This window comes from Lithobates pipiens, unplaced genomic scaffold (genome assembly GCF_037356315.1).
Source record: "Lithobates pipiens isolate NorthernLeopardFrog02 unplaced genomic scaffold, aLitPip1_a1.2 Scaffold_24, whole genome shotgun sequence".
NCBI lineage: Eukaryota > Metazoa > Chordata > Amphibia > Anura > Ranidae > Lithobates > Lithobates pipiens.
The window spans coordinates 16,954,561-16,977,285 of NW_027507786.1; the positions used below are offsets into that span (position 1 = coordinate 16,954,561).

The following is a 22,725-nucleotide window of genomic DNA, read 5'->3' on the forward strand; positions in this document are numbered from 1 at the left end:
CATTTGAAACTATTTCAACCGCATTTGAAACTATTTCAACCGCATTTGAAACTATTTCAACCGGATTCGAAAATATTTTGCGACCCAAATTTAGGGCCATGCATCTTGGGGTCACTTGGTGCTAGAAACCCCAAATTTAGAGATGTTGTAGTGCTAGTTCAATTGTGTTTGCATACCAAATTTGGAGTTTCTAGCACCAAGTGACCCCAAGATACGTGGCCCCAAAGTCGCATCGCAAAATGTCATTCTCTGCTGTAGAAAAGTGCTTGGCATTTTGCGACTCGACTTTGGGGCCTCGTAACTCGGGGTCACTTGGAGCTAAAAACCCCAAATTTGGAGATGTTGTAGTGCTAGTTCTACTGTGTTTGCATACCATATTTGTGGTTTCTAGCTTCAAGTGGCCCCGAGATACATGGCCCCAAATTCGGGTCGCAAAATGTCATTTTTCAAATTTGATTCGAATTTTGTCCAAATTCGGTTGAATTAGTTAGCATTGTAATTCGGTAATTCGGATGCATCCGAATGTCCGAATAATGAAAATTCCTCCAAATTTCGATTCGGAACAAAACTGAATGCACATGTCTAGTCCTCTCTGAAACCTGTGCTGAGAGGAATGAAGGTGTAGAATTAGGTGTGTCACAGCAAAGTGCTTGCGGGCACTCTGATAGCAGTAAACCCACATCTGATTGTAGCAGGCAAATTTCCCTGCCCCAGCTGCTGGACCGGCGAAAGAAGTTCACTCCCAGCCATCCACATGCCCAGCGGTTGAATGCTAGCTTGGCTAAATTGCTAGCACTTCAACTGCTACCTTTTCAGTTGGTAGACTCGGCCCCCTTCCATGAGTTTGTACAATGTGCGGTTCCTCAGTGGCAGGTCCCCAAACGCCACTTTTTCTCACGAAAGGCGATTCCGGCTCTCTACCAGCATGTGGAAGGCAATGTCCTTGCCTCGCTGGACAGGGCGGTCAGCAGTAAGGTGCATATTACTGCTGACTCATGGTCCAGCAGGCATGGACAGGGAAGTTACCAGTCTTTCACGGCCCATTGGGTCACTCTTCTGGTAGCTGGGAAGGATGCAGGACAAGGTGCAGTAGTGTTGGAGGTTGTTCCACCACCACGCCTCCAAAATGCTACTACTGGTTGTGACACACCTCTCTCCTCCACCCCCTCCTCTTCTTCTTCCTCCATGGCCTCTTCCAGTGCTCTGTCCTCGGAACCAGCGGTGCTCCGTAGGCGTTCAAGGGGCTCCGCAAGTACGCAGGCAAAACGATGCCATGCTGTGCTTGCGCTGGTTTGTTTGGGGGACAGGAGCCACACTAGGGCAGATATATTGTCAGCTCTGCAGGGGCAGGCCGAGAGGTGGTTGATGCCACACCAGCTTAAGCTAGGATTGGTGGTTTGCGACAATGGCACCAACCTCCTCCCTGCCCACCGACAGGGACAACTGACCCATGTGCCCTGTGTGGCTCATGTCCTTAACCTGGTGGTGCAGCGGTTCTTGGGCAGGTACCCGGACTTACAGGATGTCCTGAAGCAGGCCAGGAAAGTCTGTGTGCATTTCCGCCAATCATTTAATGCCTGTGCTCGCCTGGCTGAGCTCCAAAAGGAGTTGAACCTGCCCAAGAACAGCCTTATATGTGACATGCCCACCAGGTGGAACTCAACGTCGGCCATGCTGCACCGCCTGCACATGCAGCAGAGGGCCATCAATGAGTACCTGTGCGACTACAGCACCAGGACCGGGTCAGGGGAGCTCGGTTTTTTCTCACCACGCCAGTGGGGCATGATCAGGGATGCATGCACTGTCCTGTCACCGTTTGAGGAGGCCAAAAAGATGTGAGCAGTGACAGTGCATGCATCAGTGACACTGTACCTCTTGTCCACCTATTGGAGCATACGCTGCATGGAATAATGTACAGGGCACTTGAGGCAGAACAGAGGCAGGAAGAGGAGGACTTCCTTGCCTCTCAAGGCCCCCTTTATCCAGACAATGTTTCTGCTGTCCCACTCATCACACAGGAAGAGGAGGAGGAGGAGGAGGATGATTGTGTCAGCATGGAAGTGGAGCCTGGCACTCAGCATCAGCAGCAGCAGTCTTGTAGGGATGATTTACAGTCCCAAGAAACCAGTGAACTTGTACGTGGCTGGGAGGAGGTAGCTGCGGATCATGTTGTCCTTAGTAGTGATGGCCGAACGGTTCGCCCGGCGGTCGTTTCGCGGCGAATTCCGGCCGTTCGCGGTCCGCTCGTTCGGCGGACTATTGGCGCCGTTCGCCCGGCGAACTTTCGTGTTTAATGTGTAAAAGAACTTTGACCTATGATGACACATCCATCATGGGGTACAGGACAGCCAATTGAGACATTACAGCACATGGACACTTGGACATTCCCCCTAACCTATAAATACACCCGATCCGGCGGCCATTTTACATTCTTTCTTCTGTCACTATAGGGAGAGGTTGCTGCGTGGAGCAGAGAGAGATTGCAGTGACCCAAATCGCTAGCTATTTGGTACACAAAAGTTCTTTTCAGGACTGGTATAGGTGTTAGGTGTATATAGGTTTGCTGTGCTACTGATTGTTGCAGCAGCCTGAGTGTCTTTTGTCAGTTTAGAGAAAGGGAAAGGACGGTGTGTCTGCTGTAGGGAGAGTCAGTTTAGTCATCATCATTAGCTGTTACTATCAGGTCCACAAAAGTGCTATTCCAGTTTTTGTTCCAGCAGCCTCTGTTTTGTCAGTTTATATAGGGACAGGCAGGAAGCAGTGTGTCAGGCAGTGAGGGTCAGTTTAATCAGTAGCTGTTACTATTAGTTCCACAAAGGTTCTTTTCAGGACTGGTATCAGTGGTATGGTAATAGGCTTGTACACATATAATATTCTTTCTTCCAAATATAAAAAGAATATTATACTTGACTGCTGCCCTTCTGCTGCAGTCTGCTAATCATTCACAACCCACTTGTTCCACAAAGCTCCTTATAAATAAGGACTGGTAACTTGCTCTATCTAGGGTGCTACAGTACATAGGGTTGAGTGAGATACAGTCTGCCTTTCTAGAAGGACTGGTATCGGTCCACAGTACATAGGGTTGAGTCGCACTACTGCTGACCGCTGCCTTATACTGCAGCAGTCCTTCATTGGTATAGGGACTGACGTACAGTCTGCTAATCATTCACACACAACCTACTTGGTCCACATAAATTCTTATAAGGACTGGTAAGGTATAGGGTGCTACAGTACATAGGGTTGAGTGAGGTACAGTCTGCTACTCTATAAGGACTGGTATAGGTCCACAATACATAGGGTTGAGGTGCACTACTGCTAACTGACCGCTGCCCTTTACTGCAGCAGTCCTTCATTGGTATAGGGAATGACGTACAGTCTGCTAATCATTCACACACAACCTACTTGGTCCACAAAAGTTCTTATAAGGACTGGTAAGGTATAGGGTGCTACAGTACATAGGGTTGAGTGAGGTACAGTCTGCTACTCTATTAGGACTGGTATAGGTCCACAATACATAGGGTTGAGGTGCACTACTGCTAACTGACCGCTGCCCTATACTGCAGCAGTCCTTCATTGGTATAGGGACTGACGTACAGTCTGCTAATCATTCACACACAACCTACTTGGTCCACAAAAGTTCTTATAAGGACTGGTAAGGTATAGGGTGCTACAGTTCATAGGGTTGAGTGAGGTACACTCTGCTACTCTATAAGGACTGGTATAGGTCCACAAAACATAGGGTTGAGGTGCACTACTGCTAACTGACCGCTGCCCTATACTGCAGCAGTCCTTCATCGGTATAGGGACCGAAGTACAGTCTGCTAATCATTCACACACAACCTACTTGGTCCACAAAAGTTCTTATAAGGACTGGTAAGGTATAGGGTGCTACAGTACATAGGGTTGAGTGAGGTACAGTCTGCTACTCTATAAGGACTAGTATAGGTCCACAATACATAGGGTTGAGGTGCACTACTGCTAACTGACCGCTGCCCTATACTGCAGCAGTCCTTCATCGGTATAGGGACTGACGTACAGTCTGCTAATCATTCACACACAACCTACTTGGTCCACAAAAGTTCTTATAAGGACTGGCAAGGTATAGGGTGCTACAGTACATAGGGTTGAGTGAGGTACAGTCTGCTACTCTATAAGGACTGGTATAGGTCCACAATACATAGGGTTGAGGTGCACTACTGCTAACTGACCGCTGCCCTATACTGCAGCAGTCCTTCATCGGTATAGGGACTGAGAGTTTTGTCACAGGGTCATTTAAAAAATGACAGGCAGAGGAAGAGGCAGGCCCTTCCGCAGGGGTGGTAGGGGTAGGGCAGGAGCAACAGCCTTGAGCCGAAGTGGGAAGTTGCAGAAGGTGCGTTCAATTACTTTAAAGGAAGCACCAGACTTGGTTGAGTGGCTCGCTCAGCCTTACTCTTCTGCACCCTCCTCATCCTCTCGATCTGCATCCTCTTCTTCAATCTCTGCTATGTGCACCCCCAAAGACACTACCACCAACAACACCACCACCACCACCACATACCTTCCGCTTGAGTCACAGGAATTATTTTCCGATCCATATCAAGAGGACATTTCTGATGCGCAGCCACTCTTGGCATTGGATCAGGAAGAGGAGGTAGCAACAACCGCTACTCAGCAGTCTGACGACAGTACCCAGATAAGCCCAAGGAGGAGGTTGGTCCCCGGTGTTGCTGCCTACTCCGAGATCTCTACTTATAGCGGTAGGGAAGATGACGTTGATGATGACGTGTCTAGTGATGTCACGTGAGTGCCCACAAGAGAGGAAGAGGAGGGGAGTTCAGAGGGAGATATGGACCAGCAGATAAGGAGGAGAAGCAGCAATAACTTACATTGCACAGGAGGGACAAAGCAGACTGCAAATGTATCAGGAGCGAGTCATCGACCATGTACGGTCACATCTGGCGCTCCCAGGACACCGGCACATGACTCCGCAGTGTGGGCTTTTTTTAAGGTGTCTGCTGCTGACAATAGCGCTGCCATCTGCAATCTTTGCAGTCAACGCATTAGTCGCGGTAAGCCCAACACTCACCTAGGGACGACCGCCTTAAGAAGGCACATGAGCAGCCATCACCGAGCCCAGTGGGAGCAACAGAACACACAAAGCCACACTGCAGGCTTTCACCGTCCAGCCTCGTCTTCTACTTCTCCCTCTCCTCTCTCCTCACAATTGTCCTCCACTCCACCTTCCATCACGCCAAGCTCACGTTTTTCTGCAAAAAGGCAGGCTTCCGTGGGCCTAATGTTCGAGCGTAAAAAAATGATGACGCCGGATAACCCTCTTGCCCAACGGTTGACGGCTGGCTTGTCAGAACTGATAGCCCGCCAACTACTGCCATATAAACTGGTGGACTCGGAGGCCTTTCGCAAATTTGTGGCCATTGGAACACCACAATGGAAGGTCCCAGGAAGGATTTCTCAGAGAAGGGCATCCTAGAGCTATATGGCCATGTTCAGAGGCAAGTGAATGTATCTCTGGCACACAGTGTCGGTGCCAAGATACACCTGACCACAGACACGTGGTCTAGCAAACACGGGCAGGGAAGGTATATAACTTTTACTGCCCACTGGGTGAACCTTCTGACGGCAGTCAAGCATGTAACCCGTGGCACCCGTGTAGATTTGGTTTTACTGCCACAGATTGCATGCAGGCCTGACTCTTCTTCTCCTCCTCCTCCTACTCCATCCTCCTCCCTCTCCTCCTCGGCTGACTCCTCCTTTTCCGCTGCTAGCGTCTCTTCCGCTGCACCGCCCAAGCTCCCCAGAACCTATTCGACATGCCAGGTGAGACGTTGCCATGCCGTACTGCGTCTGTTGTGCCTGGAAGCCAAGAGCCACACTGGCCCGGCACTCCTTTCAGCTTTGCATTCACAGGCAGATCAGTGGCTAACACCGCTCAATTTGACAGTTGGTAAAGCGGTGTGTGACAATGGTGCCAATCTGCTTAGCGCATTGAAACAGGGCAAAATCACGCACGTGCCATGCATGGCACACGTCTTAAACTTGGTCGTGCAGCGATTCTTTGTCAAATACCCTGGGGTCCAGGACATCTTGCGGCAGGCAAGGAAAATCTCGGCCCATTTCAGAAGATCTTACACGGCCATGGCTCGACTTGCTGACATTCAGCGGCGACACAATCTGCCGGTCAGACGTCTTATTTGCGATTGCCCGATGCGATGGAACTCAACCTTCTATATGCTTGATAGGCTGCTCCAGCAGAAACGTGCAGTTAACGTCTACCTGTATGAACTCTGCGGAAGAACCGGTTCTGGGGAGCTGGGGTTTTTTTCATCACGCCAGTGGCTGCTCATGCGCGACGCATGCAGACTTCTGCGCCCATTTGAGGAGATCACCAAACTGGTCAGTCGCAGCCATGGCGCCATCAGTGACATGGTACCTTATGCCTTCTTTATGGAGCGTGCATTGCGTCGTGTCATTGATCAAGCTGTGGAGGAGCAGGAGCGGGAAGATGAGGAAGTCGCAATGCTGGATGAATTCCCAGGGGGGCTACTCTATCTGAGACAAGTCAACAACAGGAGTCTGAAGAGGAGTCAGAGGAGGATGGTGCCGGGGAGGATGAGGAGGAGCAAGAAGAGCATGCTTTAAACCTTTCTGGGATCCCTGTTGTGCGTGGATGGGGAGAGGAGAATGAAGAGGACGACATTATCCTGGATGATGAGCAGGAGCCAGGCCACCACACCGCTTCCACTTTAGTGCAAATGGGGGCCTTCATGCTCCAGTGTTTTAATAGGGACCCCCGTATAAAAAGCATAAGGGTCAAGGACCAGTACTGGGTGGCAACGTACTTAGACCCCGGTACAAACACAAAATGGCAGAAATGTTACCGCCGTCACAGAGGGCTGTCAGAATGCAGCACTTCCAGGCCTTGCTTCGAGAAATGCTGCATTCTGCTTTTGCGTGCGCTGGCAGAGGAGCAATTCCCACTCCCAGAGAAGGAGTTGCGGGTACCAATCCAACAGCGCCTGCAAGAAGAGGCCGGTTTGAAGATGTGCTGGTGACTTCGGATATGAGGTCATTCTTTCAGCCGACCGATCGACAGATGTCATCTGGATCCAGCATCAGGGAACGCCTAGACCGTCAGGTGTCCGACTACATCGGGTTAACGGCCGATGTGGACGCTCTGAGGAGTGATGAACCCCTGGACTACTGGGTGGGCATACAGTGTCCTGTCCGAAAGGACGTTCAGCGGGATCGTGACCGATAAGCGTACTCGCCTAGCTCACGACAGTGTTAACTACCTCACATTTCTAAAAATGAATGAGGCATGGATCTCGGAGGAATTCAACACATGTGACCAGTAGACCATGTATATGTCTATAAACAATTTTTTTAATCGAGCACAGAGACCTTCTTTCTTCATTTGGCTCACTTCCTTGTCCAAAAAAAGCACACTGTACTATATGCCCGCACCCTCCTCTTTGAAGAGGTTGAGCGGTGTCATATTTCTACTGGGGCTGCTTATTATGAGGGGCTCCCACCATCCCTGTGCTGTGCTGACATCCTCCTGGGGCTGTACCTCTGTTGTGCAAATTAGGAGGGGCTCCCACCATCCCTGTGCTATGCTGACTTCCTCCTGGGGCTGTATCTCTGCTGTGCATATTTTGAGGTGCTCCCACCATCCCTGTGCTATGCTCATTATGAAGGGCTCTCACCATCCCTGTGCTATGCTGACTTCCTCCTGGGGCTGCTTAAGGTGCAGGTGTCAGTGCTGTATATCACGGTGCTGATGTCAGTGCTTTATGTCACGCTGCTGATGTCAGTGCTCTCTATCACGGTGCTGCTGTCAATGCTGTACATCACGGTGCTGGTGTGAGTGCTTTATGTCACGCTGCTGATGTCAGTGCTCTCTATCACGGTGCTGTTGTCAGATGACTCTATCACGGTGCAGGTGTCATTGCTGTATGTCACGCTGCTAGTGATCATCTCCAGCACCCTCTTCTTTGCCTACCCTGGTCCCTGACCTTCCCTCTCCTCCTCTGCTTTCATGCGCTCTACCGTCCTTAATTGTCACAACAATGTTCCATATAAAAAAAGAATGCTTGTAGTTGTCGATCCCAGATTCACCTCATACATGTGTTATGTCATTGGCCATGTGGTGGGACTATGTTTGCACAGCTATTAATTATTTTGTGGCTGCAAATTTCACCTGTAGGTTTGAGAAGTTCGCCTCCCATTGAAGTCAATGGGGCCCGCCGTGAACGTTTGGTTTCGCGAACGATCGGCCGCGTTCGCGGTCCGCGTTCGCGAAACGTCCCGTCGGAAGTTCATCCATCACTAGTCCTTAGTGACCCAGAGAACTCCAGACCGAATGCCTCAGCTAACCTACGCTGCATGGTCTTGGACAACGTGTTGCTGAGGCATCGGTCAGAAGGAGCGGTGGAGAAGGTGGCCGTCTGACCGATGCGTTCAGACAATTTTTTAGTCCGCAGCCCCAAGGTATGATCGGTTCCAGCAACTATCGCCAGCGTCTGATTTACATGGTGCAGGAATACCTAGGGGCAAGGACAGACTTGGACACCTTTCCCACCGAAAATCCTCTGGCTTACTGGGTCTTGAGGATGGATCACTAGCCAGAGCTTGCACAGTATGCAATTGAGCTACTGGCCTGTCTTGCATCCAGCGTTCTTTTGGAACGCACCTTCAGTGCTGCTGGTGGCTTTGTAACTGATCACAGGGTGCGCCTGTCCACCGACTCGGTTGATCGACTTACCTTCATAAAGATGAATCAGTCTTGGCTCACCACCACCTACCAAGCACCTGAAGCTGATGTAACCGAATACTTTTTTTTTGAAATATCACATCCCTTCAAGACTGCATATGCTGATGCTCAGTGACTGTCCTGTTATGTTGATCTGGTCTATCCTCTTCCTCCTCCGCTGATAACTTGGAAGAACATTTTTGGTTCTGGGTGATGCCACCAGCCCAATTATTCAGCCCCTGTTTAACAGGGGCGTGTAATTACAATTTTTGATGCAATGCTTTTTAGCAGGGCTCATTCCTGCACTAGAAATAGAGTATATGGGAGAAGATGCAGTATATAGGCCCAATTTTCCTGCCCCTGTTTAACAATTTTTGATGCAATGCTTTGCAGCAGGGCTCATTCCTACACTACAACTAGAGTATCTGGGAGAGGTTGCAGTGTTGTGGCACCAGCAAGCAGTGCCTAAGGCCCAATTTTTCAGCCCCTGTTTAACAATTCTTGATATAATATTTCACAGCAGGGCCCATTCCTGCACCCACCGAGAGTAACTGTGAGGACTTACAGTGTTGTGGCACCAGCACCACTACCACCACCGCAACCACCAAAGGCCAAATTTTTCTACCACTGTTCAACAATGGCATGTAATTACAATTTTTTATATAATCGTTTACAGCAGGGCACTCCAGCGCCCACCAAGAGTCACTTTGAGGGCTTACAGTGTTGTGGCAACACCAACACCTTGTTCCGCCATTTCTGCCGAGCATATAGTGCAGGCCCCTACTTTCAAACATCCAACTTACAAACGTCTCCTACTTGCAAATGAAAGGAGACAACAGGAAGTGAGATGAAAAAAGACGGACGGCAAAACAAATTATACAGGGGTGATAACCCTTCCCTATATTTTCCAAAAAGCTTAAAAATAGATTTTTTGACTGCAGTTACACTTTAAAAATGTACCAGTTCAAAATTACACACAGATTCTACTTAACACAACAAACCTACACAGTCCCTGTCTTGTTTGCACCGCCTGTATACTCCTGTTCTGAGTATATAGGGCCTGGGTGCCCCACACCTTTCCTTTTTTTAGGGGTACGGGGGTTCCCCTTAATATCCGTACAAGACCCAAAGGAGTTGGTAATGGGCAGGGGGGCCCATTACCAACCTATGCCATTTTTCTCAATGATTTTCATCCATATTGCCGGAACCAGATATTACATTAATACCGCAAGTAGTTTTAAATGACGTTATTTCCGTTAAATGTCATTTTGTGCAGGGACTGTTCTAAACACGGGAAACACATGGCACTTCACAGGCATACTATAGACTCCCCCAGACCCGATATTTAAAAGAATATTTCACTTTTTTTTCACTTTAATCGTCATTAAAATCAGTGCTCCCGAAAAAACGGACGTTTTTCATTTTAGGAATTGACCCATGTCCCCTGGGGCAGGAGCCAGGTCTCCAAACCCTTTTTAGGACAATATCTTGCATATTAGCCATTAAAATTAGCAGTTTTTATTTTGAATGTTCGAGTCCCATAGACTTCAATTTTCGGTCTGTTCGAAAGTTCTGGTGCGAATCGAACCGGGGGGTGTTTGTTCATCCCTACTCCACACATGTTCCAGTTTGCTGGTGGAAGGAGTCTGGTGGTTCATTTGCTGGATGTATAGGAACAGATTGAAAACTAAATCATTGGACTTTAAAGGCACACTGGTAGGTAATCTAAAAGGTATTAGAATTTATTCATTAAATACAAAGATAAAATACAAAATTTGCTGGATGGCTCTGCTTCAGGAGAACCGGGAAGTCAGAAGCTCCTCGCTGACCAGCTTGAACCACGGAAACGGAAATGGCGTCACCAGCTCGGGGCAGGAGGAAGGGATCAGTGCTGTCTGTATGAAGAAAAGGCTTAGCTCTTTGAGCTCACAGCTCCTTCTACTGGCCAGAAGTGGAAGTGGAGGAGCCAAGAGAGCCATTGAGGGACCCCAGAAGAGGTGGATCTGGGCCTTTCTGTGCAAAACCAACTGCACAAGAGGAGGTATGTATGATATGTTTGTTATTTGAAAAACAAAACAAACTTTTACAACCACATTAATGTGGCTCTGAACACAATAAGTAAAGATTTTCTGTTCTGTTAGAGAATAGTGATGGACGAACTTCCAACGGGATGTTTCGCGAACGCGACCAAAAGTTTGCGAACCGCAAGGTTCGTGGCGGGAACCCATTGACTTTAATGGCAGGTGAACCTTAAAAACCTCCAGGTCATATTTTCAGCCACAAAATACTTACTAGCTGTGCACACATAGTCCCACAACATGGACACTGACATAACAAAAGTATTAAGTGAATCTGGGATCAACAACGACAAGCATTCTTTTTTTATCCGTGAAATTTTGACAATTCAGGAGTGCATGAGGGCCATGGAGGAGAGGCAAGGTCAAGGCAGGCTATGAAGGGGGTGTAGGAGATGATCAGTGCCACAGTCAGGGCAGCGCAGTCCTGTGCCAGTGTCCCAGTGTGCCAACCTGTGCTTGAGCCCCTCCCTCTGCCTGGCCCTTACCTCCACCTATGCAGGGCTCCCCTGCAGTGGTCTGGAGGTGCCAGTCCAGTGCTGATCCTCAGCCATGGTGCTGGCACTGCCTGCTGATTGGCTTCTCCGCTGCTATCTCCCTCACTGTCTGAAACCAGCAAAGCAATAGAGACTGAGCACTGACACCAGCACCGTGATAGAGAGCACTGACACCAGCACCGAGATAGAGAGCACTGACACCAGCACCGGGATAGAGAGCACTGACACCAGCACCGAGATAGAGAGCACTGACACCAGCACCGAGATAGAGAGCACTGACACCAGCACCGTGAGAGCACTGACACCAGCACCATGATAGAGAGCACTGACACCAGCACTGTGATAGAGAGCATTGACACCAGCACAGAGATAGAGAGCACTGACACCACACCAGCACCGTGATAGAGAGCACTGACACCAGCACCGTGATAGAGAGCACTGACACCAGCACCGAGATAGAGAGCACTGACACCAGCACCGAGATAGAGAGCACTGACACCAGCACCATGAGAGCGCTGACACCAGCACCATGATAGAGAGCACTGACACCAGCACTGTGAGAGCACTGACACCAGCACCGTGATAGAGAGCACTGAGACGACACCAGCACCAATATAGAGAGCACTGACACCGGCACCATGATAGAGAGCACTGACACCAGCACCGTGAGGGTACTGACACCAGCACCGAGATAGAGAGCACTGACACCACACCAGCACTGAGGTAGAGAGAGAGCACTGACACCAGCACTGAGATAGAGAGAGAGAGAACTGGCACCAGCACCGTGATAGAGAGCACTGACACCACAACAGCACCGTGATAGAGAGCACTGACACCAGCAATGAGATAGAGAGCACTGACACCAGCGCCATGATAGAGAGCACTGACACCAGCACCATGATAGAGAGCACTGACACCAGCACCGAGATAGAGAGCACTGACACCAGCATCAAGATAGAGAGCACTGACACCAGCACCATGATAGAGTGCACTGACACCAGCACCGAGATAGAGAGAGAGCACTGACACCAGCACCGAGATAGAGAGCAGTGACACCAGCACTGATACCAGTAACTCGCTGCGGGACCCAAAAATATGACACTACTCAACCTCTTCAAACAGGAGGGTATGGGCATATAGTACGGTGTGCTTTTTTTGTACAAGGAAGTGAGCCAAAGGTAGAAAAAAGGTCCATGTGTTAGATTAAATAAATCGTTTATAGAGTTATACATATACATGGTCTACTGGTCACATGTGTTAAATTCCCCCGAGATCCATGCCTCATTCATTTTTATAAATGTGAGGTAGTCAACACTGTCATGAGCTAGGCGAGTGCACTTATCGGTCACGATCCCCCCTGCTGCGCTGAACGTCCTTTCGAACAGGACACTGGACGAGGGGCAAGCCAACAGTTCCATTGCAAATTGGGCAAGCTCTGGCCAGAGATCAAGCCTGCCCACCCAGTAGTCCAGGGGTTCATCACAGAATGTCCACATCGGCTGTTAACCCAATGTAGTCGGACACCTGTCGGTCTAGGCGTTCCCTGTTGCTGGATCCGGATGAGACCTGTCCATGGGTCGGCTGAAAGAATTATCTCATATCAGGAGTCACCAACACATCTTCAAACTGCCCTCTTCTTGCAGGCGCTGTTGGATTGGTACCCGCAACTCCTTCTCTGGGAGTGGGAATTCCTCCTCTGCCAGCGCACGCAAAAGCAGAATGCAGCAAGGCCTGTAAGTGCTCCATTCTGACAGCCCTCTGTGATGGTGGTAACATTTCCGCCATTTTGTGTTTGTACCGGGGGTCTAAGTACGTTGCCACCCAGTACTGGTCCTTGACCTTTATGCTTTTATACGGGGTCCCTGTTAAAACACTGGAGCATGAAGGCCCCCATTTGCACTAAACTGGAAGCGGTGTGGTGGCCTGACTCCTGCTCATCATCCAGGATAATGTTGTCCTCCTCGTTTTCCTCTCCCCATCCATGGACAACAACAGGGATCCCAGAAAGGTTTGAAGCATGCTCTTCTTGCTCCTTCTCATCCGCCCCGGCACCATCCTCCTCTGACTCCTCTTCAGACTCCTGTTGTTGACTTGTCTCAGATAGAGTACCCCCCCGGGAATTCATCCAGCATTGCGACTTCCTCATCTTCCCGTTCCTGCTCCTCCACAGCTTGATCAATGACACAACGCAATGCACGCTCCATAAAGAAGGCATAAGGTACCATGTCACTGATGGTGCCATGGCTGCGACTGACCAGTTTGGTGATCTCCTCAAATGGCCGCAGAAGTCTGCATGCGTCGCACATGAGCAGCCACTGGCACGTGAAAAAAAACCAAGCTCCCCAGAACCTGTTCTGCCGCAGAGTTTGTACAGGTAGTCATTAACTGCATGTTTCTGCTGGAGCAGCCTATCAAGCACATTGAAGTTTGAGTTCCATTGCGTCAGCAATCGCAAATAAGACGCCTGCCCGACAGATTGTGTCGCCGCTGAATGGCAGCAAGACGAGCCATGGCCGTGTAAGATCTTCTGAAATGGGCCGAGATTTTTCTTGCCTGCTGCAAGATGTCCTGGACCCCAGGGTATTTGACAACGAATCACTGCACGACCAAGTTTAAGACATGTGCCATGCATGGCACGTGTGTAATTTTGCCCTGTTTCAATGTGCTAAGCAGATTGGCACCGTTGTCACACACCACTTTACCAACTGTCAAATTGACCAGTGTTAGCCACTGATCTGACTGCGAACGCAAAGCTGAAAGGAGTGCAGGGCCAGTGTGGCTCTTGGCTTCCAGGCACAACAGACGCAGCACAGCATGGCACCGTCTCACCTGGCACGTTGAATAGGTTCTGGGGATCTTGGGTGGCACAGCAGAAGAGACGCTAGCAGCAGAAAAGGAGGAGTCAGCTGATGAGGAGAGGGAGGATGGAGTAGGAAGAGGAGAAGAAGAGCCAGGCCTGCATGCAATCCGTGGTGGTAAAACCAAATCTACACAGGTGCCACGGGTTACATGCTTGACGGCCGTCAGAAGGTTTACCCAGTGGGCAGTAAAAGTTATATACCTTCCCTGCCCATGTTTGCTAGACCATGTGTCTGTGGTCAGATGTATCTTGGCACTGACACTGTGTGCCAGAGATACATTCACTTGCCGCTGAACATGGCCATATAGCTCTGGGATGCCCTTCTGTGAGAAATACTTCCTTCCTGGGACCTTCCATTGTGATGTTCCAATGGCCACAAATTGGAGTCCACCAGTTTATATGGTAGTAGTTGGCGGGCTATCAGTTCCGACAAGCCAGCCGTCAACCGTTGGGCAAGAGGGTTATCCGGCATCATAATTTTTTTTACGCTCGAACATTTGGCCCATGGAAGCCTGCCTTTTTCCAGAAAAACGTGAGGACGGAATGATGGAAGGTGGAGTGGAGGACAATTGTGAGGAGAGAGGAGAAGGAGAAGTAGAAGACGAGGCTGGATGGTGAGAGCCTGGAGTGTGGCTTTGTGGGTTCCGCTGCTCCCACTGGGCTCGGTGATGGCAGCTCATGTGCCTTCTTAAGGCGGTCATCCCTAGGTGAGTGTTGGGCTTACCACGACTTATGCATTGACTGTAAAGGCTGCAGATGGCAACACTATTGTCAGCAGCGGACACGTTAAAAAAAGTCCACACTGCGGAGCCACGAGCGGCGTCTTGGGGGCACCAGATCGAGTGTGGCTTTGTGTGTTCCGTTGCTCCCACTCGGCTCGGTGGTGGCTGCTCATATGCCTTCTTAAGGCGGTCATCCCTAGGTGAGTGTTGGGTTTAACGCGACTTATGCGTTGACTGCAAAGGCTGCAGATGGCAACACTATTGTCAGCAGCAGACACATTAAAAAAAGCCCACACTGCGGAGCCATGTGCCGGTGTCCTGGGGGCGCCAGATGTGACCGTACATGGTCGATGACTCACTCCTGATACATTAGCAGTCTGCTTTGTCCCTCCTGTGCAATGTAAGTTTCGCCTGCTTCTCCTCTCTATCTGCTGATCCATATCTCCCTCTGAACTCCCCTCCTCTTTCTCTCTTGTGGGCACCCATGTGACATCACTAGGCACATCATCATCGACGTCACCTTCCCCACCGCTATAATTAGAGATCTCAGAGTAGGCAGCAACACCGGGGACCAACCCCCTCCTTGGGCTGACCTGGCTACTGTCGTCAGACTGCTGAGTGGCGGTTGTTGCTACCTCCTCTTCCTGATCCAATACCAAGAGTGGCTGCACATCGACAATGTCTTGTGATGGATCGGAAAATAATTCCTGTGACCCAAGCGGAGGGTATATGGTGGTGGTGGTGTTGGTGATAGTGTCTTTGGGGGTGCACACAGCAGAGAGTGAAGAAGAGGGTGCAGATCGAGAGGATGAGGAGGGTGCAGAAGAGTAACGCTGAGTGAGCCACTCAACCAAGTCTGGTGTGTCCTTTGATGTAATCGAACACACGTTCTGCAATTTGTCACTTTGGCTCAAGCCTGTTGCTCCTGCTCTACCCCTACCACCCCTGCGGAAGGGCCTACCTCTTCCTCTGCCTGTCATTTTTTAAATGACCCTGTGACAAAAGTCTCTAGAGAAGTGCAGTATGTATGTGGAAGAAGGTATATAACACCCCGCTTCAATCTGTCATTTTGGGGGGCCACTGGTCTATCACACCAGTTATAATACTTTCTTTTATTTGCATTTGTCACTCTTTATAGCATCGCTGCTGAACCGCTCAGCAGTCACAATGCTGCACAGTGGAAATGCACTATACTATGCTTTCTATATTTGCAAGTATTTTATACGTGTATTACACCCCTATATACAGCACACGAAATAGTACACCTATACCATTCCTTAAAAGGACCTTTGTGGACCTAATAGTAGCTAGCTAGTAGCTAGTGAATTGCAGACTGTCCCTGCTCCAAACACCAAACTGTCCCTCCCTACACTGAGAAACAACAGCTTCGGAATCGGTCAGAAGCACAGCAGTGCAGTGCACTTTAATATGCTTTCTATATTTGAAAGAAAGTATATTATACGTGTATTACGACCCTATATTCTGCACACCTATACCAGTCCTTAAAAGGACCTTTGTGGACCTAGTAGTAGCTAGCTAGTAGCTAGTGAATTACAGACTGTCCCTGCTCCAAAAACCAGACTGTCCCTGCTCCAAAAACCAAACTGTCCCTCCCTACACTGAGAAACAACAGCTGCAGAATCGGTCAGCACTCAGCTCAGTAGCACAGCAGTGAAGTATAATATGCTTTCTATATTTGAAAGAAAGTATATTATACGTGTACAACCCTATATACTGTCGATCTATACCAGTCCTTAAAAGGACCTTTGTGTACCTTGTAGCTAGTGAATTGCAGACTGACCCTGCTCCAAACACCAAACTGTCCCTCAGTCCCTACACTGATAAAAGACAGCTGCAGAATCGGTCAGCACTCAGCAGCACAGCAGTGCACCATAATATACTTTCTATATTTGAAAGAAATTATATTATACATGTACAACCCTATATACTGTACACCTATACCAGTCCTTAAAAGGACTTTTGTGGACCTAATAGTAATAGCTAATTAGCTAGCCAGTGATTAGACTGACTGTCCCTGCTCCACACAGCGTCCTTTCCCTACACTGACAAAAGATAGAATGTAAAATGGCCGCCAGATCCGGTCTATTTATAAGGTAGGGGGTATGTCCATGTGATGAAATGTCTCAATTGGCTGTCCTGTACCTCATGATGGATGTGTCATGGGTCAAAGTTCTTCACAATGTAAACGAATATGGCCGCCGCGAACAGCGCCAGAAGTCTGCCGGTTTGGCAAATCGCGAATGACCAAAGTTCGCCGCAAACCGACTGCCGGGTGAACCGCAAGGCCATCGCTATTTGAGAACATCTAGAAAGCTTAGTAGCACCTCAGTAGCTTCCTGAAAATTAAACTTTTGTCTCCTGTTTTTTTTTTTTTTCAGAGCTGTATGTTTGCAGTGTGAGATCATCTAAGGAGCTGCGGCATCTGACTGGTGATTTGGAGTGAGGTTTGGTGATGTCACTAATCCATCATGTCCCCTGTTAGAACGGGGATCTGCCTTATTTACATAGGCAGATTCCCATTCTGCCTTTGTATAACGCGATCGCAGGTCACATTAAGTCCGCTGGACCTGTGGACGAGCTCCCGCATCGCACACCTGCTGTATCACATGCATGGACCGACATACACCTATGGCGATTTCCGCTTTCCAGCCACCTTGCCGCAGTATGACTGCAGCGGGTGGTCGGGAAGCGATTAAATATTTTCCCACTAGCCATCATTCATCAAGGGGTTAGCTCTGACATTTGAATGAAAAACCCTGCTCCTCTTGACCACCTTTACCGAGACATGACAAAGCATGATAGGCCATTACAAAAGAGAAATGGGTGGCCCCTGGAAGTTGCTCATCCAAGATATCCTAGAGAAGTGAAGAGAGTGGCAACCTCAGCCTGGATTCCAACCAGGCCATGCCCTAAACGCGTTTCACTCAGCGCCCCCAACCCCCCAGAGATTAGTCATGGGGAGGCCAGTGATAGGGAAAAGATCAGCATCAAGAAGACCACAGGCATCTTCCTCAATACGGGTCCTTGTTAATCTCACCTCTTCCCGGTCATTCTTCCATTTTATTAAGCTTGCATTGATAAAAATGTTCTCATCACTAGAATTAGATTGCTCAAATAATCCAACATCATTAGTGAGAATAGCTTTGTCGACTAATAAATGGTTTTGAATAACATAATGCGACACAAATTCTCCATCTTCATTAAAGTATTTTTGTGAAGTGTTTTCTGAGAAGTAGTTTGAAGCTTGTATATATCGGTACAACTTCTGCGGGAGGACAAAAATTGAATTGAAGCTAAAATGCATTTTTCATGGACCTTTTTTTTCAATGATGGACCTCGTTTTTCTGGAAGGCTGGACTTCTTCCACACCCTCACCAGCAATGCTGTTACTATCTTTAATGCTGCCACCCATCTTGTCAGTATGCCTGGTATGTACTAAAATTGGCAAATTACTCTAAAGTCCAACCTAATATTTTCACTTTATGTGGACCTCAATGGTTAATTGGGACAAGGGCCTTATCCTCACATAACTGTCCCAGTGGACATGGAGGTCTTTGGGGGGGGGACTTATCAGAAACTGGAAGCCCCATTAGAATAAGTAGACCCCAGATATCCAGGTCATTGCTTTTGAATAAATAAGGGGATTACTAAATAAAAATTTGGATCTGTCAGGTGCAACAAGAGTAGTGGCTGGAAGTACTGTTGGGCATCTTGACATCATTGATCATGACATCTAGACAATGCAATTGAAGTTGGATTTCATAGAGGGACAATGCTTTCCATTTATTTATTGTTTATTTATTTATTTTTAATACAGGACTTTTCAGATTATCTTTTTGTTAACTTGTTTGTGAATAGGCAACAAGGGGTATTATACACTCCTTACTCACTCACATGAGGGGGCAGGGCATCTGGGGGAACACCTTATCCTAAAGGGGGCTTTCAGATTTTGATTTCCTTCACAGCCCCTCACATCCACTGAACTAGGGAAGTGAGAATGAGGCCATTGTTACCATTGAAAATGGAGACCAAGTGCCCTTACAGTGGGATCTTGGCAGGGAACCATTCTAATGGTGATAACATGTGACCTGGTATGGCTCAGGAGTTTCAGAACAATTCAAATTTGGATCAGTCAGAAAAAGATCGGCCAATTAAAATTCTGAGTGAAGAATAGCTGCTTCTTAAGGAACAGACCAGGTAGTTGGCCGCCATGTCCTTAACAACCGATGACACATCAGCTGTCAGTTGGCTTCCCCACTAACAGCTGAAATATAATCAAAAGAATCAAAAGAATGCCGGCAATGAAAAAATATGTAAAAAAACAGCATGTTGTCCCCCCAATCCATATCAGGTCCTTATCTGAGCATGTAGGCTGGCAGGCCAGAAAAGAGGGAGGAAAATTAGCACCACCCTCTCCTAAACCATACCAGGCCACATGCCCTCAACATGGGGGAGTGATTTAAAAGAGAAAGGATTTACCTCCAACAGAAAGCACCTTGTCCCCATGTTAATCCTGGGCGGTGGTTGTAGGGCTATGAAGGAAAGGGGCTTACTGCAATCTGGAATATAGTACCCCCTACCCATTCACCAAAAAAAAGTGTAAAAAGTGAATAAAGACACAACACAACTTTTTGATAATTCCTTTATTTTAAAAAAAATGTCCCCCAGTGTAGATTTATTGTTAATCATGACACCGGCTGCACTGCTGGACCCGAAAATAGAAAAAAAAAAAAAAAACCTTCCGATCTCTTTGAAGGCTCCTGTCATCTGCCTGCTCCTCCATCTGACATTTCTTAAATAACTAAGGGGTGCAGTCACCCAATGATGTCATCCACCCAGCATGCCTTGGTCGATGACATCACAAGAAGGTGAGGCCACTCAGTGATGTCCCACCCAAAGCTATTTAAGAACTGTCAGGAGGCGGAGAAGGCAGACGGTGGGAGCCTTCAAGAAGACCGGAGGTTTTTTCTTTTTTTCTCTTTTTCGGGTCCAGTAGTGCAGCAGACATCAAGACTGAGGATGGATCTACATTGGAAGATTTTGTTTTTGATTTTTTAATAAAGGAATTGTAAAAAAACTTGTGTTGTGTCTTTACTTTTTACACTTTTTTGGTGACTAGGTAGGAGTACTATATACTCATACTCATTCACATAAGGGGAGTGGGATCTGGGGCCCCCCTTCTTAAAGGGGGCTTCCAGATTCCAATAAGCCCCCATCCGTAGACAGCCACAACCACTGCCCAGGGTTGTGGGGAATAGGCCCTTATCCTCATGGGGACAAGGGGCTTTGAGGTTAGGGGCAAACTCCCTCCTGAACCATACCAGGCCACATGCCCTCAATATGAGGGGACCATGCCAGATGGCCCAGTGGTTTTTGGGCTCTGTGGGCAAAGGATATATCATAATCTGGAAGGCCCCTTAGATACAGGCCTCTTCTATGTAAATGCATCAGGGGCACATAATACTTCTAATCATTCACAGAAAAAAATGCCACCTAGAAATAAGACATGAAAAAGTTTGACAAGTCCATTACTACAATAAAAAATGTATTCATTCTATGGAACTCTCACTAAAAGAATAAACCCAATGAATCTGGTGCACATGACCAATCACCATGGTACTCCTAGCCGATTGAAAGCTCCCCAAACTGTCATCAGCTATACACTATAAGAAAAGGGTCGGAGATAGTACTGACATAATTGATCAATTATGGCAGTGGGGCAAGTAATGGACAGGATTACCAAGGATTTCCATCTACAAAATAGCTTTTTGGAGATGTGGACTTTAAATATTCTATGACAGTTGACCATCCCCTCCTCAAAAAAAAACTCAATTTGCTTGGTCAAAATGGTTGCACTCTCCATTGGTTTGAATCTTACCTATCTCATTGCGCCTTCAGCGTCACTTACAACTCCACTTCCTCCTCTCCAACTCCTCTTACCGTTGTGGTCCCCCAAGGTTCTGTCCTTGAATCTCTACCATTCTTGATCTACATGGCCTCCTTGGATCAGCTGATAGCCTCCCATGGCTTCCACTACCATTTATATGGCGATGACACCCAAATCTATATATCTGCCCCTCAGTTCACCCTATCAATCTCCTCATGCATCACTGATTTACTAACAGACATATCAGCCTGGATGTCAAACCACTTCCTTAAACTGAATCTTCCCCCACGTGCCCCTTCCCCTGACTTCTCTGTCAAGATCAATGGCCCATCTATCAGTCCATCCCCACATGCCAGGGGTAACCTTAAACTCTGAACTGTCCTTTCAGGCCCACATACAATCCCTGTCCAAATCATGCCACCTTAGCCTCTGCAACATTTCCAGAATATGCTCCTTTTTAACTAATGACACCACCAAGCTTCTATTTCACTCCCTGGTTATCTCTCGCCTCGACTACTGCAACTCCCTCCAACATTCTTTTAGGAGTTTGTCCTATTCTCTAGTTTACCTGTTGAACTTGTCAGAAATGGGGTGCCTTTGTGAAGCATAAACAATGTTATCTTTCTTATGTAAACTGATAATTCTATGAACCCCCGTTAAAAAGGGGCATTAACAATGGCAGGCATGTTTAAGGTCCAGCCTAGCCGGCAAACATGGCTTCCTCCATAGCTACAGTGGAGGAGTGAGCAAAGTCACCCATGCAGAAGTAGTGTGTTATTTACTGGATTACCAAGTAAGTTAAAATGAAAAAAAAAAAAAAATAATCATTCTCCACCTCTAAGGTTTAGATATGATTACTTTTATCTAGGATTCACTCACCTGGTGTTTAATGCTAAATAACTGACTTCCAGATGTTGGTGTCTTCATGAATCCAAGCATATCATGTAAGGCGGCTGCCATAGAGTAAACTGCAAGGTACACTTGGTGGGCATTACCGCCATGGAAGAAGTGTTGGATATCACTAATGTGTTCTGTGCCATTGCACTCATGAAGTGTCCTTTTATATACATATTCAAAGAGATCATTTCTTGTTTTATCTATAGAAGAACAACCAAATTCACTCATCCACAGATCTTCAAGTAATTTGTCTTTTGGTTTCTTATGAGGTTGGAATTCATTAGCAAAATTCACAAATTCTGAAATATTTGCAGACTTGGCCCCAAAGGACAAACTACAATTAAATATTTCTGGGTGTTTACCAATGAGGACAACGTTTGTTGCCCAAGTAGGGTCAAGGATGACTGTTCTGTCATCTATATAACCTCTTAGAAAATGTAAAATGTCAACCTCAAATTCAAACAATGTCCCAAAAAGTACAATGACATTGACAGATGTTTTTTTAAAAGAATGTGCTTTTTCATCCAATTGTGTCATTTGGGATGTGTGGCCATTAACTGATAAATCAAACTTAATACAAATTTTATAGAAATTCATGACGTTCATCAAAATCATGAACTCTTCTCTCCCACCGTCATCACCGGATCTAATAATTCCTATCCAGTTCCACCCGAAGTACTTCAGCATTTGAGCCAATTTAGAGTAAATTACAAAATTATTTCGTACCATCCGGAACAAGGTTGGGAAAACCCTCCTGTCTTTCAGTGTTGGACTGGTTGCACCATAACTGATCTATAAAACATGAATTGACATTGATAAAAGTATAAAAAAAAAAACATGGTGGACCTGGCTGGCCAAACATTACATTTCAGTTTTCAGCAGAATATTTTTTATAAACAAGCAAGCGATGACAATGACACGTTACACTCTAACCCCCATGATGACTACCAGGCCACGTGTGGACATGCTGATAATCAATGGGTTTTGTAAAAAATAAAAAAATAAATAAAT

At 47.5% G+C, this 22,725-nt stretch overlaps 1 protein-coding gene across 1 annotated transcript in view; it reads right to left on the reverse strand.

Annotated features, from left to right (window-relative positions):
• Nucleotides 1–22,443, reverse strand: part of LOC143929578 (vomeronasal type-2 receptor 26-like) — a 29,837-nt gene extending 7,394 nt beyond the window's left edge. Inside the window, exons 1-2 of the mRNA XM_077453458.1 lie at nucleotides 21,697–22,443; nucleotides 17,968–18,195 (exon numbers count right to left, since the gene is read on the reverse strand). Coding sequence (XP_077309584.1) covers nucleotides 17,968–18,195; nucleotides 21,697–22,443 — 975 coding nt within the window. The remainder of the gene's footprint in view (nucleotides 1–17,967; nucleotides 18,196–21,696) is intronic.
• Between the last annotated feature and the right edge of the window lie 282 nt (nucleotides 22,444–22,725).